At 39.3% G+C, this 21,378-nt stretch overlaps 2 protein-coding genes and 1 long non-coding RNA gene across 5 annotated transcripts in view; 1 reads left to right on the plus strand and 2 right to left on the minus strand.

Annotated features, from left to right (window-relative positions):
* The window catches only part of ntm (neurotrimin), a 152,764-nt gene extending 151,446 nt beyond the window's left edge, over nucleotides 1-1,318 (plus strand). The window contains exon 7 of one of the 2 annotated variants that reach the window (XM_026181960.1): nucleotides 556-1,318. In XM_026181960.1, the coding sequence (XP_026037745.1) occupies nucleotides 556-599 (44 nt within the window). In that variant the 3' untranslated portion in view covers nucleotides 600-1,318. The remainder of the gene's footprint in view (nucleotides 1-555) is intronic. The other variant, XM_026181962.1, reaches the window with a different exon arrangement.
* Nucleotides 1,319-2,350: 1,032 nt separating this feature from the next.
* On the minus strand, nucleotides 2,351-7,477 carry LOC113030013 (uncharacterized). The gene is made up of 6 exons (XR_003273534.1): nucleotides 5,987-7,477; nucleotides 5,770-5,869; nucleotides 5,592-5,651; nucleotides 5,410-5,500; nucleotides 5,086-5,243; nucleotides 2,351-2,864 (listed from the first exon to the last, which is right to left on the minus strand). It is a non-coding gene; the product is annotated as an uncharacterized LOC113030013 (long non-coding RNA).
* A 13,028-nt stretch (nucleotides 7,478-20,505) lies between these two features.
* The window catches only part of opcml (opioid binding protein/cell adhesion molecule-like), a 441,158-nt gene continuing 440,285 nt past the window's right edge, over nucleotides 20,506-21,378 (minus strand). For both annotated transcript variants that reach the window (XM_026181472.1, XM_026181471.1), the window contains one exon: nucleotides 20,506-21,258. In XM_026181472.1, the coding sequence (XP_026037257.1) occupies nucleotides 21,158-21,258 (101 nt within the window). In that variant the 3' untranslated portion in view covers nucleotides 20,506-21,157. The remainder of the gene's footprint in view (nucleotides 21,259-21,378) is intronic.

The following is a 21,378-nucleotide window of genomic DNA, read 5'->3' on the forward strand; positions in this document are numbered from 1 at the left end:
GCAGAGTTATCTGAAGTAACTTTCATAGTCTCAATATGCCAGGGAAATAAAGAAAAAACATCCAAATCTATTTACTAAGACTGGTCTGTAATGTGTGTGCAAAATTTTAGGCAGTGTATTTGCTTTGTGGGGAGAAAAAGCAGAACAGTGTGAAATCTTCTAAGCAGACTCTTCCCCTGAAAATATGATTAATGAGCTGACACCCATCAACCTTCACACCCCTCACTGCTTTAATCCAAGGCCACTGAATGTGCTTTGTGCAAAATAAAAAAGTTACAAAAATACAATGTCTAAGTCTAAGAAATGGTGGCACTTCACAGTGTGAATCTGAATAGAAATGCTAATACCCTCTGAGCCAAATATGCTACAGTGACACAATTACAAAGCTAAGCACATGCATACAGAAATACAGTAAATAAAGCTGTTTGATTGCTTTTATTTCGGTTTAATTTTCTTTTGGTGAAATATCTAAAATACTCTATATTGCCAAAAGCATTTGTTCATCTGCCATCACACACATATGAACTTAAATGACATCTCCTTCTTAATCCGTAGGTGTCACAGTTTGCAAGGGCAGACCATGTGGAGATGAGAGGTGAGGACCCATGTGCAAACAAATAGAGGAACAGGCGAAGGTTGAAACTGAAAGCGAGCCTTTTATTGGTGGCTGCATGAAAACACTACAAAACAACTAGCAAAGGAGAAATGAAGAAAACACTAACAAAACCCTAAACTAGGAGACGCTAAACATGACACCTGAAACATAGAGGGTGGTGAGATCAGCAAAGCGCATCAGGACTGAACTGCCAGCCATGCAAGACCTCTACAGACAGAGCTGCATGAGGAAGATGCAGCAGATCCTCTCTGATCACAGCCACCCCAGCCACAGACTCCTCACACTCCTGTTATCGGGGAAGCAGGTCAGGAGCATTCAGACCTGCACTAGCAGACACAGAGACAGTTTCAAGCCATCAGGTTTTTGAACTGTTGACAGTCTTTACACACCATTACACACTCCCTACAATTACAGGACTCTACAAACACACTCTACAGACACGTCAACAAATGCCACTTAAATGCTCATTCCACAAGTTTTGCACAACCTGTCAATACCAACTTGTCTTAAATTCTCTAAGAATTTAATACTATTTGATTTTTTGTTAAAATTATTATTATTATTATTATTACTGCTATTTTCTGTTATTTTCTTCTTAATATAACTGCACACTTTCTATATGCTCATGTAAAGCAGAGGAGCACGAGCCAAAGAATTTCATTATGGTTAAATGTGGCTACACTGTTTATCTGTACATGACAATAAAACTAGTAAATGTAATAAAACATATTTTTCTTGTTTTTTAAATGTATCTGTCTGTACATATGCATATTTAGATTGTTAAAATACATTCACAAATGCATCGTAATTTCACAAATATTTGTCTGTTATTTGAAAGATTGAACTGTTAAATTCATGTAATGCTATGGAAAAATATATAACATGATTCGTATAAACTTTTTTGACTTTTTTTTATTATTATTATTATTATTTAGGGCGATCGTGGCTCAAGAGTTGGCAGTTCACCTTGTAATCAGAAGGTTGCCGGTTCGAGCACTGGCTCGGACTCTCTCGGTCGTTGTGTCCTTGGGCAAGACACTTCACCTACCACCTACTGGTTATGGCCAGAGGAGAATTATAAAGTGGAATTGTAAAGCGCTATATGAATTCAATCCATTATTATTTAAACCAACTGTTAACTTTATATTTCTGTACATTTAAGTATTATTATTCATATTGCTGCATTCATTGACCTTGTTTATAGGTAATTTCATTGTTTAATCACATTAAATTGTTCCTAATTTAATGTTTAAAAGCACCTGTAAAAGACAAAATCCCATGTAAAATTAGGGCGACAAACTGTATTGTCATTACTGAAAATAACTGCACTGTAAAAAAAAATCTGTCAAATTTACGGTAAAATACCGGCAGCTGTGGTTGCCAGGAATATACCGTGTAAAAAATGTGGAATCTGTAAAAGACAATACGGTATACTGGTTTTGTAACCCTAATTTTTAAGGTAGACAACGTATTATTTTACCAAAATCATGATAGAAAAAACCAAATATATTTGTCAATTATACAGCAATTTAATGTAAAAAATGCAACTTTCCATAGCTTTTTACGGATATTTGCAGTAAAAAAAAAAGTAATAATATAATAATATTTACAGTAATTTGTTGTTAATTTAACAGTAATAGGATAGACCCTATTATTGTAAATAACTGTAAAAATAACAGAAATATGTTAAACCTTATTAAAACCTTTGACAGTAAAAAACACAGTGAAATTGTATAACAAATTACAGCATTTTATTTTGACCAGATACATTTTACGGTAAATTCCTGGCAACCACAGCTGCCGGTATTTTACCGCTAAAAATACAGTACAATATGAGGAACATAAATGGTTTGCCGTACATTTAACATTTGCAACCGCTAAATATAGAAAAATCTAAAGATGCTCATATACAACCAAGGTAGAGAATATTACTGATAAACAATGAGAAAATTTGACATACCATTTGAAAACAGACTAAACATATTATTTTCTCTATTCCTACAAAACAGCATAGATCTTGAGAATACAGCATGTGTCCATATATATGGCTGGTAATCCATGGAGGAATGAATAAACATGAAACAAAATATTACCTGCCCCTGACCTATCAACAGTAATGAGTCACTGGGTCCTGCCTTGGTGAAGGAAAGGACTCGGAGTTTCTAATGCGCATGGTGTTGAAGATACAAGCTCTGCAGGAGTACTTCAATGTCCATCAGGAGTTCACTTTGGACTGGCAGGATCCCCTCTGCAGCAAAAAAAATGGACAAAGTTTGATCAGTGCTTGAGCAAAATGCACAGAAATGAACAAAACGTGCTGCCAAAACCAGATCTAATGATAAATGATTTCTTAAGTGTAAAATATACAGTTCTTAAAGGATAGCTATTGTCAAAATGCAACCTGGGCTGTTTTTTTCAGTTGTTTTTTTTTTACTGTAAACGAGACAAACATATATCTAAAAGCATAATTACGACAAACAAGCCGTTTTTGAGATTGACCGTGATTTTGTTTTGTGGTCAATAGCCAGTGAATGGGAATACTAGGGGGCCGGGGCATAAATTTGAGCACATCAAAATCGATACAGTAAAAAAAACAAAAAAAAAAAAACAGCCCTGGGGCCCGTTCTTCGTACGTCGCTTACTACATCCAAGATCAAATGACACATCCAAGACCAAATCATCGCGCTAACCGTGAGCTCGCTAATCCGGTTCTCCGAACACACCTGCTGTTGACGATTAGTACAGCTGGATGAAGTAATGTGAGATCACTGGGTGTCGTAAAAGGGGCTACGCATCGATAGTAGAAACATTGATCGGCAACCCTCTGATTGGTCGGCGAAAATGTCGAAGGAGCGCGCTCGGTATTTTTCGGCAGCAGAGCAAGAACTCTTGATTGAGGGATTTCAGGAGTTTCAGAGTTTAATCAGAACGCAAGGGAACACTGCAAAGGCTGCAAAAGCAAGGAGAGAGGGCTGGCAGAAAGTTGCTGACAAATTAAACTCGTAAGTAATTTAATAATAACAATAATAATGGAGTGGATTGATATAGCGCTTTTCAAGGCACCCAAAGCGCTTTACAATGCCACTATTCAATCACTCTCACATTCACACACTGGTGGAGGCAGCTACAGTTGTAGCCACAGCTGCCCTGGGGCAGACTGACAGAAGCCAGGCTGCCATATCGCGCCATCGGCCCCTCTGGCCAACACCAGTAGGCGGTAGGGTAAATTTATTGTATTACACTATATTATCCAATATTATATTACATTATATTATGTTATATTATATCCCCTTACACATTAGAGCCACAACAGGACCCACTAGAACATGGGAACAAGTAAAAGTGGAATATAAGAATATGCTACAGAATGGTAATATTTATCACTTATATTGCTTTTCGTCTCTAGGAAAGAGACCCTGAAATAATCTGTTTGTTTGTTCATAACAGCAACCAAGAAAAGGGCAGAGCAAAAAAAAAAAGACAGGTGGTGGTCCTGCACCCCCTCGTCAACAAGTTGGTTAAGTAAATAATACCCTCACGGGAATATCGATATCTCTCAATGAGCACACTGTCGCGCTGAGCTAAAGGATCCTGTCTATCCCGCAATATACGCTGAATTCTGAAAACTCTCCTTATCAATCTTGCACCTTCCGCAATGGGCTGCTCGCGTATACGGACAGGACATGGCTGCGACAGGCTTCCCAAATCCACCTTCGCTTTTATAGCCGTGGTCTCTCATCCTGATTACACAAAGTAATTTGCAATTACTACTGTGAAATATGAATTACATCTGTAATAATCACATACATGTAATAGAATGTTAATAGTACATTTCCCTTTTTTAGGAAATGACCTGTATGTATCTGTGTGAAATCAATAAAAGGATCAAGTGCTGCATTATCTTTAGTTACATTGATAATATTTATTTATGGTGAAACAGTGGTGGAATATCGCTGTTGCTTTCGTATAAATGAAGCGGACATACCTGCGTGGCCGCGATCTAATCCTGTTTACATAAAGTGAACCTGCTCCCGAGCAGGTTTACGCTTACGGCTCTGTTGCTATGGCAGCAAGTCCCGGATGAGCTTCGGGGAACCGAACGATCCAAGATCACGCGAAATCGTCAACAATCTAATCCAGCTAACTTACTTAGCGAGGTACGAAGAACGGGCCCCAGACTGCGTTTTGGCAATAGTTATACTTTAAATCTACTTATGTAAAAGTGATACATAGACAACGCAGCCCTAATCACAATCATAATTTGTTGGAAAACGTATTTAAGTTTCGTATTGATTTATCATAGAACTTGAAGTTAATGGCTGAATGCATGGTGATGAGACCTATCATTCAATCTACATTTTATAGCATATGAAACTGCTCACCTGGACATGAACCTGAGCTCGGCTGATTAAGATTAGTGTCTCCTGTCCATCTTTCTTTAGCAAAACTTGAATAATACCACTGCTTACCTCTTATTGAATCTTTGGGTGCAGACTTAATTGAAGAGCCTCGTTTAAACAGGCAGGGTGTGATGTTTAGGGAAACCAAAGAATACAGCCGCCATCATTTCTGCCAGAAGACTCATGGGGTGCAACGAAGCTTTCATTGTGGACTGGCTAGATACCTTCTGCATTCAGAAGGAAAACAAGAAGGGCATACACCATAAACAATAATAACTGACAAAAATAATGAGACAAGAAATTAAAGTAACAAAATAAGTGCAAATCAAGTTTCCCTGTGTTACAGTGTAGCTGAATGTTTTTCAACAATTTGATTTACGGTAAAACACATACCAAATATTTCCAGCCAAGGTTTGTTTCAATCTTCAGCATTTTTTTCCTGCCATTGTCTTGAAACTGTTTCATCTGTCTCTCTCATTTGATGCTGTTTACAAAAACAAAACAGCAATATTGTAAAGGGAAAAAGGAAAATTAATTTAATGGAAAAAAAAAAAGATTATGACCTGAAATCCCACCATTTCCTGAGAGTCACAGGTCCTTTGAGTATCCTTATGGTTTCTGCTCAAATTCAGTGTCTGAAAAGGGCAGGAACAAAACAAACCTTTTTAATCATAATAAAGACAAAATAAGATTTAGAGACAGACGACAAAGAAATGTGTAAAATATCTTCTTGAATCTGTTTACTTTACTAACCTTGAAAGAGACTCTTGGGTCTTAGCTGTGCCACCACCCTTAAACCTTAAAACAGATGGAGACGATATGCTGGCCTGGCTTGAAATTTCCATATTTGGTGCTGTAAAATAATATCACAAACAATAGATTAATTGTACTTTTTGGACCTTGGCCAAAGCATAATAGAAAAAACAGAAAGTCCTTCATGGCTATTGTGCAATGAAATCATAATACTTACTGGTTTGTTTCTCAGATGCCTCCACTCCTAATGATTGTAGTGCCTCCAGTACAATTTCAAGGATTGAGGCAGACAGGTCCGGCAGCACCTTAGTAATGGAACTCCTTATGCTGCCCCCCATTTCCAAGATGTCTGATAAAAGAATGTGAATAAAGGTCAATTTACACCAAGTGGTACCTTTGGTCTTAAAATATGAAGCTGATCTTGCTTGATACTACACTTTTATACAGTGTTTCGTAAGTACCAAACTAACAGCACCATTATTGTGACAGCACACTGTGTTTCAGTGGAACCATTTGGTACCCATACTTCATGTAAGATGTTAATGGATAGAAATCAATTAAGTCAATGGGTTTTGACCAAAAAAATCATTTTATTTAAAACAGCTTACTATCACTTATGTCACACAGAACATCAGCAGGAGGCTCAGTAGAGGGCTCTTCTGATTTCTGCCACAGATCAGACTCTAGCAGACATCTCAAAGTCTCTCTTAAAGGCACATAATAGGCAAACCTATCTTTTCTGTTTTCATCTCTCCCTAAAAATATTTTCTTTGGTTCCGCATAGTTGAAGGCTTTTTTAAAGATCTGAGCTCTGGAGTGCACTGTCCTCAATGGCCCGGTATGACATGCAGAAAAAAGATCATAGCTTTTGACAGACTCACAGACTTTGTTGATGTCCTCCTCTGATAATGATGTGTCATCTTTTAACAGTGATGCAAGTTTACCCAAACTGTATGTCTGTCCCAACTCATGCATGTTCTGCATTTCCTCTACAATGTTCTGTATGGTTGAAGCAGGCAGTAGAAACTGACCCTGCAATTTTAAGTAGAATAGTGAAACGTTTCTCAGAAAAAGATCACAGAATTCAGGGGGCATTTCCATGTTATCTTCATGTGTAATAGACTGTGCAGCAGGCTCGGAAATCAAGGGTACAAAGTCATCTGATGTGGTTGGAACAGATGATGATTGACATGCAGACTCTCTATATAAATCACCAATGCTGCTGTCTGAAAACTCTGTGTTTACGTGACATGTGAGCAGTAAAAGATGATTTAACTCTAAAGGTATTTGTGCATCCTCTTACTGGACAAGTGACCACGTGTCCTTCCACAATATGGCTCTTCAGATGAGCTATTAACTCTTTAGAGTTCTGACACTGACGTTCACACATCGCCATTGCACATGTAAACGAAGAAACCACCACCACACCAGTGACATGGGTGGGGGCAGTGTCTTCGGTAAAAATGAGCCTTAAACGCGCCATACCTGGTGTATGTCTGCTTGCAGCCTGCTTCAATACACCGAAAGAAACAACATGGCTCATTCCGATGCAGTTTACAATGAAGCACGTAGCCCCTTGATGACTGAACTACCTTACCACAGAAATTACACGTTAACATAACTCCATGTAATTTGGTAATTCCTCCCTAGCGAATTAAGCACGCCATATACAGAAACTAATCCAGAGTGAAGGATATAAAAAAAACAACAACAGCAATAGAATAATATTAAACACAAAGTGAACCCGTCTTCCTTCATTAAATAGGTTCTTTTAGATGTTAAGGAGGAATTGACTTAACCAGGCTGGCGGAGAATGAAGACAACCGGACACCTGCTGCAGATGGGGGAATCAGTGAACTTTTATTGAGACAGAGACAACCTCTCAACACAGCTCACATCAGGAGATTCCTCATATTTGCTGTGAGGATGGGTATATATTCTCTAAAACTTACAGGAGGGGGTTGTGAGGAAAGTGCTGCATTAGCAGAAAAACAACTCCATAAAAGGAAAGCGGCCTTGGGTGTTCTAGTCTCTTCGCTTGCAGATATCTTGCACCTGCAGGATGAGGCGATCGCTTCTTATCGCTCTCAAGGCCAAAGTCGTGAGCGCATATTTTTATTACACAGTTGCACAGTAACTTTAAAGCTGAACAATATTTAAAGCTGAATAATGTTTGATCAGATTATATTTTCTTCAAATCCCCCTTTTGACCCATCTTAAATGGGTCAACACACAAACATAAGTAACATTCAAAGGAACACAGAGACGTGTCGAAGCCTGGCTCGAAAAACTCCTCGGGTCTTATCATTTGTCTTTATCTGTCATTGCAGATGAGGAGAAAAGAGTCCAGGCACCACCCTGCCCAGGGGTCGGCTGCAAGCAGTCTCGGTTCCCGACGAAAGCAGTAACAGCTGTCCTGCACACAAGGATACAACGAGTTAGTGCAACCAGGGTAGTGACACAAAATTAACAGTTCCTGTAACTCAGCAACCAAAAAGCATAAGTAATGATAAAAATGTGGAGAGTACAGAGTATACTATAATAATGAGAGATATAAACGTGAAAATGTGAAAGAATAAATCAACCGTAAAATAAACTCAGAACGGTAACTGCTAAGGACATTCAAAAGTGAATATGTTAAAAAGTGAGGAAGGGGTGTGGAATAAAACAATTTATATCCAGTGGTGGGAGTACACATTCGCTCAGGCTTAAGTCCGGAGACCCTGAGAACATCGCTTAACCCTCACAACCCGACCAGACACAGTTCAACCAGATATATCCTTCAAGAGGAAGTGGGTGAGGGAAACAATTAATAACAAGCCTAATACAAAACACCACAGAGAAACAACCATTCTAGAAGAATTTAAACAAGAGAAAGACGATAATGTTCGTCACCCTCACGATCAGAGTTTTCATCATCCGTTGGCGAGGAGGTGGGAAGTTGACCAGCCAATAAAGGCATCTGCCGGGCGAGATCCTTATCCTCAGGAGTGAGAGCTGTAACAATCAGTCTGTGGATGAGGGATCGAATGCATGGAATACAACAGCAACCGCAGGTGACTAGGATAGCAACAAAAACTGAGAGGGAAACTAGGATGGAAGCTACAAGGGCCTTATATTTGCCAAACATGTTAAGCCAAGAGTCCCACATGGCAGTATCAACGCCCGAGTGTTCCTTCATTTTAACAGTAAGAGCTGTGAGACCAGTAATAGCTTTAGTGAGGGAACCATCAGGAGCTGTGTTATTGGGGATATAGGTACAGCACTCCTGACCAAAAAGGCTGCAGACTCCGCCTCTTTCTGCGAGGAGAAAATCCGTTGCGACCCTGTTTTGGAAAGCCATTAGGGAAGTGGCAGATAACTGTGCATGCACAGCTTCAAAACCATCTCGAGTGTAATTAGCCAGCAGTTGCACATTAAAGTGAATGTAGTTAATTCTGTCTACATTCGCATTTATTTCAACCATCCAAAGTATCGAGGCCCATCCTGCTTTAACCTGGTCTCGCAGTTTATATTCATCGGGGACCCCACGGGGTATACCTACAGCATCAATATAGGTTGGATTATGAGCTGAACCTGGGATTAGAGAACGTTTAGAGCGGCGTTCAGAGGAGGATGGGAGGCCAACTTCGTGTACTTCTATAGAGAGATCTACTGGAGTGACTAAAACAGGTAAAATAAGAGTTATAAGAGCGCAAAGACCTGACGCATCCCGAGGGAAACCATCATATAACTTGTTATTGCCACACCACCACCACAAATCAGCCCTAGCCGTAGGTCGGAAGTTTGGTTTCATAACCGTCATCTCAGTGCACCAAGAAGAGTTCAAGCTACCTAGTTTTACTGCATTGCCAGTCAGGTTAATACAAGTGAAATTGTTCACAGCTACATCTGAAGAAAAGAAAGGTGGTTTATTAGAGACCGAGCGTTGAGTTTTAGGAAAGTGGTTTTCCAGATATGAGCAATGACCTCGTTTTGTATTGTTCATAAGATGCAGGAGGCATGCACTATTGACTGGCGCCGGTACCACCCGTAAAGTGGGGCGGGCTCCCATACAAACTATGCAGTCGGAAGCCGTCTTGTCAGCAGCTTGTTCAGCTAGTAGTAACCAGTTGTTTGTTGCTCCAGAAATACCGGTTAGAATTTGGAAGAGGTCATCTTTAGACATTTTATTTGTGTCTACAATGCGTATTCGGCCGTTTCTCCCCCCGTTTGTATATGTCACCGGAGGGCCATTAAAGGTGGGGTTATCATCTTTAACTACAGAGCTTGGAACTGCACCAACGCTAGGGCATATTTCCATTTGCCAATACAGGGCGGTGCGATCAGTCCAAGGGGCAAGTATAAATTGTTGACAGGAGGTCAAGGCCAGATCCTTTAGGGTAAAAATTAAGCCTGAAAGATCCGGTTTTTTTGCTATTCTGAGCATATTTTGGTTTCTCCAGTGCAAAGCCTGACCCCTAGAGTGCTTGGACCAATCGAGGTCCGTTTCTGACACTAAACTGGACCACTTCCACTGATGCCAACCTCCCAGGGTTATATACCACACTGAGGAGGAGAGATGTACTGCAAGGTTAAAAAGATCCCCCCCTTGGTCTTTGGTGACGGGAGTGACTGGGAAGCTCGCGAAATCTATTTCGACTACCCAACTTTTATTGTTGGGGACACAGAGAGTAATCATTCTAGTCGTACTTGGGGTGCAGGAGGTAACCGTGTGTCGTTTTTTTCTAAATGGGTCGGGCGTGGGCAAAACTGGAGAGGAAGTGGTGGGCAAGACCCTAGGGGCTACATTTGTCAGATTGGGACTGTCAGAAGGGGGCGAAGCTTTTGAACTTGAAAGTGTCAGAAGTGTCGGGGGCCCTTCACAGATCAGGATTATGCCAATGGGAATGAGACCCAGGGCCAGGAAGCAAACAAAGACGCAACATCTTTGCCTGCCTGTCATTTCAGGGGGAAAGGGCCAAGACATGTTTACTTAGCTTGGATGTCGTCTAATAGAGGATGATGGGGCACAGAAAGGTGGTCCAGTTCCCCCACCTCGCCAAGGGCGTGTTCTAGGAGTTAAAGAGCAACAAAAAGTATCAGTGACACAACTTTAAATGAGCTTTCAGCGGTTAAAACTATTGCAATGTAAAATGTAAATCTTAAAAACTCAAGCCAATATAAAAGCAAAGTCATAAAAGATGTTAAAAATAAAAAAAAATGTTTAGTTCAGTATGAAGAACACCCCCTTTTGTAACCAGCCGGCTTTTAGGTTGAGTTTTGGCTCCCTCAAGTGGTTGGTGATGCTGTTGCAGCTCCTTCTGACAGGTCCTTCTGCACCTCTCTCAAGGTTCTTCCTGGTTCGGTGGCCAGGAGAGAGGAATTCCCCATTAAAATCCCATAAAGATAGATAGCCCCCCCCTCAAGACAAAAAAGTTGCACAGCCACTCTTTCATCTTCTTTAGTCATTCTTTTTAAAATTTGAGAAAGTCATGAACTAAGGTGTGTCAAAACTGAATATAAAACCTGCTCTTTGGTGATCTGGAAACCTTTATCCACTATTTCAGAAGATCTTCTAGTCAGTCTTCCAGTGTAGCAGGATGAATATAACAACAGTAGGAGATGGCTGTAGGTCAGGTTGTAGTGCAGGTTGTCTACCAGCCAAAATGTGTGTAGTTCACTTCCTCCAGTTACTGGAGTTTTATCCCCTTTGGATAGAATTTTGGATAGAAAAGAAATACACTACATCTTTCCGTTGTCACCTACAGTGATTTTAAAAGAATGAGCCTTGCAAGACTGGCCTGTGTAACAGGAGCTACCTTTGGTCAATACTGGTGAACATTAAATTTGTACGCATATTAGCTATTTACATATCAGTAACCTTTTAACTTTGTCTTGGGCTTCACCTAGAGAAAACTCAACTCAACTCTAGAGAAAAATAGCTAAAAATATTGAAATGCTTACTATGCTTAAAAGAAAGTTTTTGCATAAATGACCAGTAATCCCCCCAAAAGAGAAAAAGAGATCTTCCCGAAGTACTTTAACACTACAAGCTACATACACACAAAGTGCCTAGTATCAGTTATCTACACACTCATATTAGGGCAATTTCAGATACATCGTTTTACTCCAAGATGTGGCACCGATGACCTTCTGCACAAAATTTATATTATGCAACAAATAAGGCAACTTGTAAATATCTGAAACTGGCACACAACCATATGGATTTTGGCAAATACCAATATTCAGTCTCCAGAAAAGACAAACAATAAACAAATGACAGTAGTGCATAGCATAAAAGTCAGAACAAATGATTGGTACCTTGGAATTCTCATTTAACCTGTTTATGAACAATTGTGCAATCTCTCAATGAAATGATATGATAAATATATACCACAGCAGTAAGAAATGTATGCTCAACCTCCAGTAAGATCAGAAAATCATCAACTAGGTAAACAATACAATCATCAATGTGATCGTATAATGTGAAAAACGTAGTAAATAATGACAATTTTTAAACTGCAACCTTAAATTGCTCAGAGAATTATGCACTAAGTACAGATACAGCCACTCAAAATTGTTGCTTTCAGCCAGAGGTCAGCCAGCTGTCAGCTGGTATTTTTTCACCTAGCCTATTGTTTACTGAGTTGTACTCATGTGTGAATTATAAGCTTGTCCTTTGTTTTTTTCTGTTAGGTTCCAACTTAATACTTTGATTTTTTGTTTCTTAGATTTCTTTAAAGTTTTATATTGTGTGTGTTTTATATTGTCTTGAGTGACCCATAATTTCTCTATATTTTAAAAGGTGACGATATGCACGGATGCTGAACAACAAGCACTAAGACGAAAAGCAAAAATCTCTCATTTTAACTTGATATGGTCCCCTAAAGAGGTCCAGGGGAGAGAAAGTAACGAAAAGTGTCCGGGTTGAAAAAGGAGAGAAAGAGCACACCTACACCAGGGGAATTTCAGGACAGGCCCTGCTAGGTTCGTAAGGTAACTGTGTCATTACGTTTGGGAAAACTGTTATAGAATACTTTTAAGAAAATTGTTCCGTAAATACTGAACAACTGGTAATGATTCCTGGAATACATTAAGACCAGGTTCAACAATAAAAACTGTTAATTCTCTCCTACCTGTAAGCATGTGGAGTGTTTTCACCTATAACTAAATAAATAAATACTGCAGATTGGACACTGATTTGCGGGACATGTACCAGATGTTGGATTTAGAGTGTCCCTTCCCCAGAGTAAAGTTTTTGAACCACAGTATTTAATTATTTGCAAACATGATATATTAAGATTAGCGGCAGACAACTTGAGTAAGCAGGCATGACTGTGACCGTTACCGCTATAACTGTTAGTTTATTTGTAAATGGTAAGAATTACCAATAGTTTTAAGCATGGTCCCAGAGCGTTGTGGTTCATCATCAGAAATATTTAGAACAAAGTGCCAGATATATCTGGCAGAAACACAAGTTAGTAATAATCATAGAATGCAAGCATCACTTTATATATATATATCTTATATTTTCCATTCTAAATGTACTATTTTCTTTTCTAAATGTACTTGTATATTGTTCACATGTTGAAATAAATTACCAGTCAATCAATCAATCAATATGTCTGGCTTGTCTGGCATGCACAACCTGTATTTTATTTGCTGCAAACATATGTCTCTATAAATCTTTGACAGAAAGGCTGAATTCCTGAACAAACTGAAGAGGTTTTAAATATATGGTGTAGCAAGTCTGTAAATGAATGCACCTCCACACTGCTACCCCTGGTGGATACTCAAGACATTACCACTGTTTTTCATAGATGTCGCTTACGGCTCAGGGTTGCACCATCCAAGTCACAGATGGGGGATATCATTACGGCCACCCATCAGCCGGCAATCGGTCAGGATTCCACTATAGATCCATCAAAGTGCTGTCACTGATCAGGTGGCCGTTTTAAGTGGCTGTTTCTGTAAGTGTATTGATAATGTGGTGCACAAACAAAACAAATCTGTGCTGTTTTCATTGTGTCATGCAAAAATACATCTTAAGTAGACTCCTGTTTTAGTTATCTTTTAATAATGATTTTAAACAAACTGGTTCAAGCTTACTGACATCAATATTTATCATGGTCATGTTCTAACTAGGTTAGAAATTGTGACAGCAACCCCTAAACTGTAATTTTGCAGGCATCTGTATCTCACTTGTCCGTGTTTTTTTTTTTGTTTTTTTTTGTCGTTGTTTTGTTTTGGTTTTTTTTGCAAACCCCTAAAAAGGGAAAATCACATCATGTGAGAGCTGACTGTTTCACCATCATCACAAGCACAGAACGTGACAAAAAAAGAGCATTCCCACATACAGAATCTCTTCCCTTTGTCATCAACACATTTGTTACTCATAGGTTATCACAGGAGTGAACTTGATCATTAAAAAAAAAAGTCACATTAGCAGTCACTTGTGCTCTAAGTATACTTTCTGTCAGAAATTGACAGAAACTCTTTTTATACACCAACCACAGATCACATCATTACTCCTGCAGTCTTGAGATCAGCATCTGCCATTAATCTCAGGGCAAACCAGGTTAAAAGCACACATTCACAACACCTGAAGAAAGCTTCATAGCAGCTACACAGACCATTCATTCAAGCTGACTTTTTGTGTTACATGATCAGTGGGCTGATAAGCACAAAAAAGTTCTTTCAATTTTTAAAAAGAATTTTATCCAGCTTTTCAATATTTCACAATAAATATGAGAAACAGTGTAATGTAAATATCTAAATAACACTGTATGTATGTAACTTTGATATAGAACAGGGGAGGACAATTCATTTTCCCAACCAGCCACATGAGAATTTATGACTGCTGTGATGGGCTGCGCACCAATGAACTGAACCCAAATGTAAAACTATTCAACATTACCAAAAGCAATTTGGAACAAAATGTGCATTTTTTAACAAGGTACTGTTGCTAATTTGTTTGTTGTTGTTTTTTGCAGTTATTTAGGTCTTTTTTCTTGTTTTATGAGACAAATTTAGTTTATTATTGGCTTTAACGGGTGCACTGGTGTCAGCTTTGAAATGAGATGGAAATGCAAAGGATAGCAGACAGATTATCCATGTCTAGTTTTGTTAAACTTTATCACAAATAATGTTTGTTCACATGCAAAAGAAAACCAGCATTATGTGAGAATATCTTTGTATGTGTGGAAAGTTCTCGTTTTTGTGAGCAGAATAAAAAAACAGCAGTGATACTGACTTAAAGTCCGTGATTCATTGCTTTTCACCCTGATGAAGTTAACTATTTTAGTTACATCAACAACATGGTTAATTTTTTAGCATTGGCTTGCACAACACCTCTTGGTGAATGATACAGTGCACAAATACCAGTTTCAGTTCTGGGTTCATGTCAGTCCGTTGTCAAAAGTCATTTCTTCCTGTCAGATTTGGACGGCCATCAGTTTTCAGCAGCAGCATTGCTGCCAGCTGCTCTGCAATCTGACACAGTTTTGTTATTCTGTGTATAAAGAAGAGGAACTTGGTTGTCTTGTGGACATCACAGTTGTTGGCCAGAGTCTTGTCCAATATCTGCTTTGTTTTTCAAATGAAGATCCTGATTTTGCTATAATGTGGTTAATCTATCTTTTGGGATTCACTTGGAGAGGGGCACATTCACAAATCCTTAATTTTTCTCAGGGCATATCAGCAAACACTATGATAAACTCCCCATCAGAGAATGATTTTATGTATTTTGCGATTTTGTGGAAGATGACAAACATGGCCTTGACTGCTCCATCCCTCTGAAACTTGTTGCTTTCACAGCAGTGTCCATTCCTGTGTTGCATCAGTCAGGATGTTGTATTCCTGAATTCAAATAAATACTTTCTGTACATGTTTTGTTAAAACGCTACATTGTATGTAGAGTGGATTTACAGCAAAGCTGTACCGATGCAGAGCAGGGATAGACACTGGAAACCTTTCTAGCAAAGCTGCAAAAGCAAAAACAATTTTTACCAAGCTGGATAGTGCAGTAGAGTCCAGCTTTGTGATTTCCCACAAAATTCACAAAAGCATGATGTATCCTTCTTTACGTTTGAATGCTAATTTTGTATTAGCCTCATGTGGGGAGGTCAGAGACAACCAATGGACTGAATAAGCAGCCCAAGAACCGTGCAAGAGCCAGCCAGGTCTGATATAAAAAGTTATTACCCTGTCAGTAAAGACATGTAATACAATATTTGCTAGCACTAGCAGCACTACAACGAATGCTGCTAGTGCTAACACTGCCAATGTTTTCTCACACTCACTATCTTGTTTTTCTGAATGTGATTATATTATGCATAGCTAAAAGTGACAAACATTGCAGAAGCATTTAAAAGGCGGTTTAATTATTTAAAATGGCTCTTAAATACATATTTTTTGTAGAGTATTATTTTGAATCGGAAGCCAGATTGAACCTCTTGTTGGTGTAGTGAGAAAACAAAAGGTCTCAGTGACATTTTTATTTGATTCTTGCAACTAAAAAAAATAAGGGGGACTAAAATGGTATAATGGCTACCTGCATCTTTTAAATATCTTACTATTAAATTATTTTATATAATCTGAAGCTTTTAATACGGTGGCCCTGAGAGGCCAAACGGACTGCAACTTCAGAAAACACTTGCAAAAAGAAAAATGCTGCAAAAAGAAAAATGCTGCAAGAATAAAAACGCTACAAAAGCACATACCACACAACGGAACTGTTTCTGGGGAGACAATAACCGGAGGGACCAGTTGCACGAATCAACCCATGCTAAGAAGTCCACTGGGACTGGGAGACACTTGAAAGAAATGGAAGCGGAGCAGCCAAAGAGTAAACTTTCAAAAGTAAGTTCTGAATATTATGTCACTTATTTATGTGCAAATGTTTAATAACGAAGAACATTAAAACATTACTGTTGGCCACATGCCGGCAAAGTTATGTGACATTAGCGATGTTTGTACTTTCAGCGTTTACTTTGTTTTAAAGCTTTTACTTTATACGCCGTTCGATAGTTGACCTTAATCTTACAGAGAATCTAATGATTTTGTGGATAATTAAAGTCAGTCATATATCCACAAACACAACAAGCTGAAAGTCAGTGAATGCTGCTTGGTTTGCAGTCCTGAATATCACGGCACAGACTTTAATGTGTGTTTGAACGAGCTGACGGTTCACTCGTTACGCTGGAAGAAAGATGCTTTAATCACAGGAGTCACACATGTGTCCACTGTACCATCTGGGAACTCTTCTTGTTTAGCACTTGTAATAACACAAACACTAAATCCTCCTTCTCTTGTGCTTTTTTTGTAGCAGTGTATACACCTGAGACTGTCACCTGTCTGTCTGTCCTGCACTCTCTCTCTTTTTCTTTCTCTCTGATTGTGTAATAAAAGTATGAACATGTATTTATAAGTTACACTTGTGTTTGACTACTGCAGCTTATCACACATTTGATTTCCATGTGTGACAACTGCAAGTGTCCAGGGTGAGGACAGACTGAGGGACCCACTGCTGCACATCATCTGTGAGGCTTTGCACCCCTGATGATCCAACAGGACAAACTCAGCAGTGTGTGAGGAAGAGGAGGAGGAAGATCCAGCAGCAGCTGACAGATGGAGAAAATAGACAGACTGTTCCCTATTTGTGAAGGACTGCTAGGAAAGTTATAACTAATTGTCTGTCCTGAATCAGTCTTATTAGGTAATTTTCAAATAATTTTATCATTCCAGTGTTTTCAGTGTGGGAGAAAGTACTCAGGGCCTTCAGGTTACACACTATGAAAGGCAGCAACAAGTTTAATGTTCAGAAACCTAAAGTATGTGTCAGCAGCAGAATGGAGCTAAAAATAAATGTTTGTTTCAGTTCTATGAAGCTTTGAGTATTTTGGATTAGTAGTACTGCTGTGTTTGTTGCATCATATTGCTGTAATTGTTTATATGCTTTATATATTCTAAGTTGATCTATACATCATATTCAGCCTGTTTAAGGCGCTGATATCTATTCTGTATGACTTAAAGCAGTTATGACATGGTCTGATTTTCTCACCCAATAAAGAAATATTTAATATATCAGCCTACCCTTCATTCTATCAGAAACAGTTATCACAGCTCGTACATTTGCTTTTTCCACACATATATAAGCATTGAGCCAAATTTAGTAATGCTAACATATTAAAAGAACAATATTTGTCTCTTATATATAATACATCTATAGATACACTGTCAAAGATACTTGTCTTTAAGTGAAGATTTAAGGTGACAGGAAATATAAATAAATGCAACTTGAATCTTTACTGAAGCTCAGTGTTTGGCACAGAGTTCATGTTCACTGCTGTAATAACTAATAACGATTAATATAATATTGGCCATATTATATTTACATTACCAAAGTGAGATGACTTTAGTCTCATGAACAACATTAGCTAATTGTTATTTACTAGCTAATCTTAAATGACTGTTCAGTACAGAAATGAAGCCCAAAAATCATGTTTTACAGTCCTGTGGTCTCAGCCTCAGATACTTATCAAATCACACAAAGCTCATGTAGAAACAAATGTACAAAATATGTTCTCCTTCATTTCTGTCAAACAAAGCTGTATGAAACATTTCCAGCTGTTAGTATCATGGTTGCTAGGCAACCTGGGCAGTGCGACGGAGGCTAGACTGTCCCATTTCACGAGCCTACAAGCCTCGCACTTCCGGCCTCAGCAGTCTTTGAGTACGCGGCCCTTGAGGACCGTTAAGGCTGCGTACCGGTTATTGTCTCCCCAGAAACATTTCCATTGTGTTGTGTGTGCTTTTGCAGCTTTTTTCTTTTTGCAGCATTTTTCTTTTTGCAAGTGTTTTCTGAAGTTGCAGTCCGTTTGGCCTCTCAGGGCCACCGTATTTTAACCATAACTTTAGAAAATTAAATAATAATGATCATAAAAACAGTGTGGAAGGTGGGTTAATATCATGTAACGAGTGCAGCTTTTCAAATTAGCCACAGCACTTTGTGAATCAGGTTGGACACTCTAATGATGCCATCAGCACACTGAACTCTGGGTTTTTCTGTTTCTGTCTGCAGAGAACAAAGCAGCACAACAACCAATTTCTCACTCCTAAATCATACTTCACTAAAGTGAGTCTGAAAATCAGCTTTCAGTGTGTTAGTATGAATATGTCATGAAGCTGCTATGGCACTCTTATTGGGTAGTTCAAAAATGCCATTGGATAAGCATATGCATTTTGATAAACTTTCCTTCGAGCCTGACAGCGTGGGAGGTCCGCTCTGTTATGCGGTAAGGGCCTGTCCAGCGAGGCTCAGCCCACTTTCTCTTTGTGACTTTCAGGAGGACGTAGTCCATTCCAGGTGTAGCCACCTCTTCAGCTCTTGCTGGGTTCTTTCAGCGACCTGTGAGGAATACTGGGCAACAAAACTGCGGAGCATGTTATAATATGTCCTCGGATCGAGGTCTGAATCAGCTTCATCCGACATTAACAGGCGAGAGGAGGGGCCAGGAAAAGGCCTGCCATGCTCCAACTCAAATGGAGTGTAACCAGAGGTTTGATTTACTGAGCATCTTATGGACATTAATGCAAGAGGCAATGCCTTAACCCAATCTAATTTGGTCTGTGCACAGATTTTAGCCAATTTAGTTTTTAGAGTTTGATTCATCCTTTCCACTTTCCCCTGGGACTGGGGGTGGTAAACTGAGCCAAACTTATGTTTCAAACCTAATGCGGCTTCAACCCTCTGCAGATCGTGTTCCTGAAATGTGAACCATTGTCCGACCTTATGACCTCGGGAAACCCATGCTGTGGTATATAATGATTAATCAGACACTTCACCACAGTTCTACTGTTTTCACTTGCTGTCGGCCAGGCTTCTGGCCAACCTGAAAATGCATCCACAGCCACCAGCAGGTACCTGTAACCACCCACTCTGTCCACCATGTCTGTGTAATCAATGATTATTTCTTTCCCTGGGCAAAGTGGGATGGGGAAGTACCCTGCTATTGGCTTGAAGGCGGGCTTGATTCCAAATTGGTTGCACTCCTTACAGGTTTAACCATGTATTTTGTCATGTCTTTAGATAAGGGTGCCACCAGGCGGCTAAGTTCCTCATCATTTGTGCAGGTCCCACATGCCCACTCCATGTGCCTCTTCCATTGCTGTCTGTCTGACCCCTGGCGGTAGAATGGGCCTTCCATCTGGGCCACGCCAAACATCTGTGTTTGTGGCCCCTCTTGTTACCCACAATGATTTTTCCTGGGGGCTGGCTTTGTCCTGTAACTCTCTGATTGTGGCTAGGCCTAGTTGTATGGGTGGTCTTTCTGGAGGGGGTGTGGCTTCTGGGTCCATTACCATAATCAGGGAGGGTAAGTAACCAGCTGTCTGCTTTGCTACTAAGTCGGCCTGTTTGTTACCTAATGCCACTAAGTCCAATCCGGCACTGTGTCCTTTGCATTTTACCACTGCCACCTTAACAGTAACAACAGTGCTTCCGCTAATTCCCTCATTTCCATCTCATGTTTAATAGGCTTTCCGCTGGCTGTCAAAAAACCAGCTCTTAGCCACTGCTTGAGCTCCACATGCACTGCTCCCACAGCATAAGCTGAATCACTGTATATATTCACTTTCTGTCCCTTTCCCATCCTTAAGGCTTCAATCACCGCTCTCAGTTCAGCTCTCTGTGCAGACTGTTGTCTGTCAACTGCTCTGCTTTCACTGTTTTCCATCTCATGTCTGTCTAACAGTGCAGGTATTGTCTGTACACATTTGTACAATTTTTACACACACTACAATGAAAATATAAATTTGGATGCACTATGTGTAGGACTTTGCCTGAGAAATCATGGTGTATAATTTATTGTTCTGAACTGTTTATAATGAAGTATCAGTTATTCTGTTTTGCATACAACTGTAAAAATACAGTAAAATTCAACAATCACATTGCATTTTTCCCTTTTTATCATTTACCTAAAAAAGCTTAATGTTATTGTACAGATATTGAACAGGACATGACACGATAATAATAATAATAATAATCTGAATGTACACTTCAGAATTGGGCAATAAACAGTCAACTATCAACAGTTACATGTATTTTTTTTTCCATGTTCACATATAAAAAGGTTGGGGGAGACACGAACTCAGAAGTTCTACCATCATCAAATTAGTGCATTATTTAAAATCTTTGCTTCTGCAGGTTGATGCTTCTCACTCTTGACAAGCCAACAGAGAACAGACTCTGATGCAAAGCCAGAAAAAGGAAAGAAAAACAACAGAGAAAAAGAAAAAAAATAGGGTGGACCACTGGCAATCTTGGGTTTCCATTCTTCTTACTGGACTAAAAGTCTGTTCTTGGTTTTCAATTCTGAGAGAAGCTCCAAGGTGGTAGCATTTCACATTAGAACTTGAGAAGGTAGACTGAGGTTATAGTAAGCAGGAGGCATACAAAGCAATGTGATAGCGCAGCAGCCCCGTTCACGTCATGCATTGCACCAGGACCTGCAAGAGAATAATGCAAAATGTGATTCATCATAAGGGTTATTCAGATCAGTGCTCTAGTATTGACTATCATTAGTTAGAAGTTAAATGTTCATGCGGTTTGGTGCTGGAATTACCATG

Source organism: Astatotilapia calliptera, chromosome 10, assembly GCF_900246225.1.
Source record: "Astatotilapia calliptera chromosome 10, fAstCal1.2, whole genome shotgun sequence".
Taxonomy (NCBI): Eukaryota; Metazoa; Chordata; class Actinopteri; order Cichliformes; family Cichlidae; genus Astatotilapia; species Astatotilapia calliptera.